At 54.1% G+C, this 3,495-nt stretch overlaps 1 protein-coding gene across 1 annotated transcript in view; it reads right to left on the bottom strand.

The window, feature by feature from the left end:
• LOC107105136 (serine/threonine-protein kinase Chk2-like) overlaps positions 1-3,495 on the bottom strand; it is a 13,687-nt gene that overhangs the window by 3,587 nt on the left and 6,605 nt on the right. The window contains exons 5-16 of the mRNA XM_015405256.1: positions 3,311-3,415; positions 2,755-2,905; positions 2,513-2,689; positions 2,208-2,321; positions 1,977-2,141; positions 1,844-1,897; positions 1,651-1,715; positions 1,420-1,519; positions 1,269-1,355; positions 1,036-1,199; positions 852-967; positions 694-779 (exon numbers count right to left, since the gene is read on the bottom strand). Of these exons, the coding sequence (XP_015260742.1) occupies positions 694-779; positions 852-967; positions 1,036-1,199; positions 1,269-1,355; positions 1,420-1,519; positions 1,651-1,715; positions 1,844-1,897; positions 1,977-2,141; positions 2,208-2,321; positions 2,513-2,689; positions 2,755-2,905; positions 3,311-3,415 (1,384 nt within the window). The remainder of the gene's footprint in view (positions 1-693; positions 780-851; positions 968-1,035; positions 1,200-1,268; positions 1,356-1,419; positions 1,520-1,650; positions 1,716-1,843; positions 1,898-1,976; positions 2,142-2,207; positions 2,322-2,512; positions 2,690-2,754; positions 2,906-3,310; positions 3,416-3,495) is intronic.

The following is a 3,495-nucleotide window of genomic DNA, read 5'->3' as shown; positions in this document are numbered from 1 at the left end:
GTCCACCATATTGGATCAGTCCATGTGCAGCAAATGGACTGATCCAATATGGTGGACAGCAGGTGATTACCTGTTCTCTTGTGGTTCTGCATGTGGATTAAGAAACTGGAAACCAGCAGAGTTTTGGTTCTTTAACCAATTTAATAAATGTGCTGGTATTGAGTTTTTACCTCATGTCCACTGCCCTGCAATCACACCTCACGACACAATCAGACCAATCAGATGCTTAGTTTAATGAAGTATCAGCCAATCAGGATCCGCCATCTATTAAGGTCAGTAGGGGAAGAATCTTTTAGAGCTCAGTGTGAAAAAGAGTTTATGAGGTTTTTACATTTGATCACTGCTGGACTTTATTGATGGAAATCTTCCTTTACTGCCTGGAAGATGAACCAAACAATAAAGTCTAAGAATGATATCTGATTTCTTAAAGCGTTTCCTGCTGCAGCGGGTAAGAGATGTATGAAAGTCGCACGGTGAGGACGGATGTAAAGGGGACGTTGGACCGGTCCATTCCAGGATACGGGGGGAGCAGGAGCTGATGTCCATATTTTCCTCATTGCTTGGATGTTAAATCATAATTATTTCATTTCAAACTTGCAGAGCTATCGCAAGCTTCTGTTAGCCATGTGGCCAACCAACGGGGCCCCTGGTGATTAGGGCCCCAGGCGGATGATGCACCTGCAGTTCACCTACCTGCAGCCAGGGGTGCTGCAGAGCTTCATCCACAGTCATCCTTTTGGTGGGATCCACCACCAGCAGCTTCCTCACCACATCTTTGGCTGAAACACCAGCAGACATCATCTTAGCAACGCTATGACGGAGTGACGGGAACCCACCGTTACCGTGGTTACCCTGGTTGGAGACACGACTCCACTTGGACGGGATCATGGTGAACTCTCCTCTGATGATCTGCTCCATGACCGAGTGCTCGCTGAACCTCTCTTGGAACGGAGCGTAGCCGCTCAGGCTGCCAGAGACACGCTGGTTAGAATCCGGCGCCTGGCCCGCCGCAGCGGCAGAGGGGGCGGAGCCTACCAGACAAACAGCAGGACGCCCAGGCTCCAGGCGTCCACGGCCAGCCCGTAACCCGTGGTGGAAGCGTGGGTGAAGACCTCAGGGGCCAGGTAGGACGGAGTCCCACACAGAGTCCTCATGAGGGCCGCCTCCTCCAGGATCCTGGACTGGCTGAAGTCCGTCACCTGACACAGGGGGGCGGAGTCAGAAGCATGAAGAGCTGAGGCTGGGAGGAAGAGGACGGGGGGGCTCACCTTAATGAGACACTCGTCCTCTTTGGAGGACAGGAGGACGTTCTCTGGCTTCAGGTCTCTGTGGATGATGCCGTTTCTATGGAGATACTACAAACACACAGTTACCTGGGCGTCACCCGCTGGTTACCGTGGCGATGGGAGCAGCGCTCACCTGCACGGCACAAAGCATCTGATAGAAGTAGAGTTTAGCGACGTCCTCCTTTAGCTGCTGCTGAGACTTCACCTTCTGGAAGAGCTCTCCTCCCTCCATCCTGAGGACATAGGGGGCGGAGCCACGGCGGGAGGGGATGGGGGCGGAGCCACGGCGGGAGGGGATGGGGGCGGAGCCACGGCAGTCAGAGGATGAAGGAACACCAAGGTGAAATGTTCAGCTTCTACTTACAGCTCCAGAAAGATGTAGTAATTGTCCTCTGACTGATAGAAGTCCTTCACCTTTATGAGACACGGCTGCAGAGGACACAGGGGACAGAAGACATAGGGGGACAGTGGACACAGGGAAAGAGGGACCGAGTGAACAGAGGGACACGTTGATGAATGAGGATGATGATGCTTTTTTCTCGCCGAGCTTCACTCACATGATCGACTCTCTTCAGGATCTCGATCTCTGTCTCTGCAGTCCTGGTCGCCGTCTGTGATTGGACAGGAGACGGGTCAGATGACCAGCGCTGTTTGGGGAAGCGGTGGCAGCCAATCAGAGAGCAGACCTACCCGCTCAGACCGGAAATTTGCCATGCTGATAATTTTGACGGCGAGTTCGCTGCAGGTGGAGCGTTCAAAGGCCAGACGCACCTCGCCGCAGACTCCTCTGGAACGCAAAGCATGATGGGATATGACACTCCGTGACAGGATGTGATCAGCATCCCGTGGCGCCGTCTACGGCAGCCCAGAGGGTCAGATCAAAAACATCCAGAGAGCAACAGAACCAAACTGAAGATTCACCACTTGGACGACATTATCAGAGATTTGGCCTCTTAGGGGAGGCGGCGGCCTGGGGATAGAGCGTATAGAGACCCGGAACCAGAGACCCGGAACCAGAGACCCGGAACCAGAGACCTGGAACCAGAGACCCGGAACCAGAGACCCGGAACCAGAGACCCGGAACCAGAGACCTGGAACCAGAGACCTGGAACCAGAGACCCGGAACCAGAGACCCGGAACCAGAGANCCCAGAACCAGGTCAGAACTAGCTTTGAATCAGTTTAGAACCAGTTTAGACCCAGTCTTCAACCAGGCAGCCTTCCCACCTGCATCAGCTCGCACACGGCGAGCAGGTCGGCCACAGTGATGTCATCGCCGCAGAGGAAGGGCTGCCGCTTCAGGAACATGGACTCCAGCTTGTCCAGCGTTGCGTCCAGCTCTGACAGCGCCCGGCGCAGACGGTTCTGGTCCACTGGGCTGCCGGTCTGGGCGGGGAGCAGAACCTGTGGGCAGAGTGCGGTGTAAGGGGGAGGGGTCTGCAGAGGCAGGGTCAGAGGCGCCGGTTTACCTCCAGGATGAAGACTTTGGCGGCGTGCGGTCTGGTGTTGGTGTGGTGCCAGGCCGTGTACTCGTCCACGCGAGCTCTGTGCTCCGGTTGCCGTGGATACCAGTGTTCAGGGACGTCGTACTTGGTGGCCAGGTACTTCAGGATGGCGTCACTGTGACACAGCAGCTTAAGGTTAGCTTCCTGCACGCCGTCCAGCAGCCAGGAGCGGTTCTAGCTGGGGGCCAATAGGGGCCCTGGAGAACCGCCGAGGGCCCCGTTAGGGCCCCTGTGCTGCAGCATTGATCTGAGCAGGTAGGTCGTTCATTGATGGAATCAGATGAATTCAAATACGATAAATCGTGGATTAGATGTAATTTTGTTGATTTCAGGAAAAAAATCTGTTGAAGGGAAACTTTACTGAATTTTAAACTTTAGATCAGTTTCTGCTGTAACCCAGTCTAACCAGCCTAGATCTAGCCTAAAGTGATTAGGATCTGAGGTCCAGCTCAATGCATCGGCAGATTATTGATGTAAGATCAATAATCTGGATTAGTGGATCTTCAGGGTCAAAGGTCACCTCTCTGTGAGGACGAAGCCGTTGTCCACCATGACAGGAACCTTCTGCATCGGGTTCAGTTTGGAGAAATCAGCCGTTCGGTTTTCTCCTGAAAACACAACAGTCCTGCAAGGTCACCTTCAGGAAGGACAGACGACCCCACCTCCTTCACCACCTCCTCCTTCACCACCTCCTTCACCACCTCC

Source organism: Cyprinodon variegatus, unplaced genomic scaffold (assembly GCF_000732505.1).
Source record: "Cyprinodon variegatus isolate N-32 unplaced genomic scaffold, C_variegatus-1.0 Scaffold2090, whole genome shotgun sequence".
Taxonomy (NCBI): Eukaryota; Metazoa; Chordata; class Actinopteri; order Cyprinodontiformes; family Cyprinodontidae; genus Cyprinodon; species Cyprinodon variegatus.
This window is presented reverse-complemented; position numbering and strand designations above follow the sequence as displayed.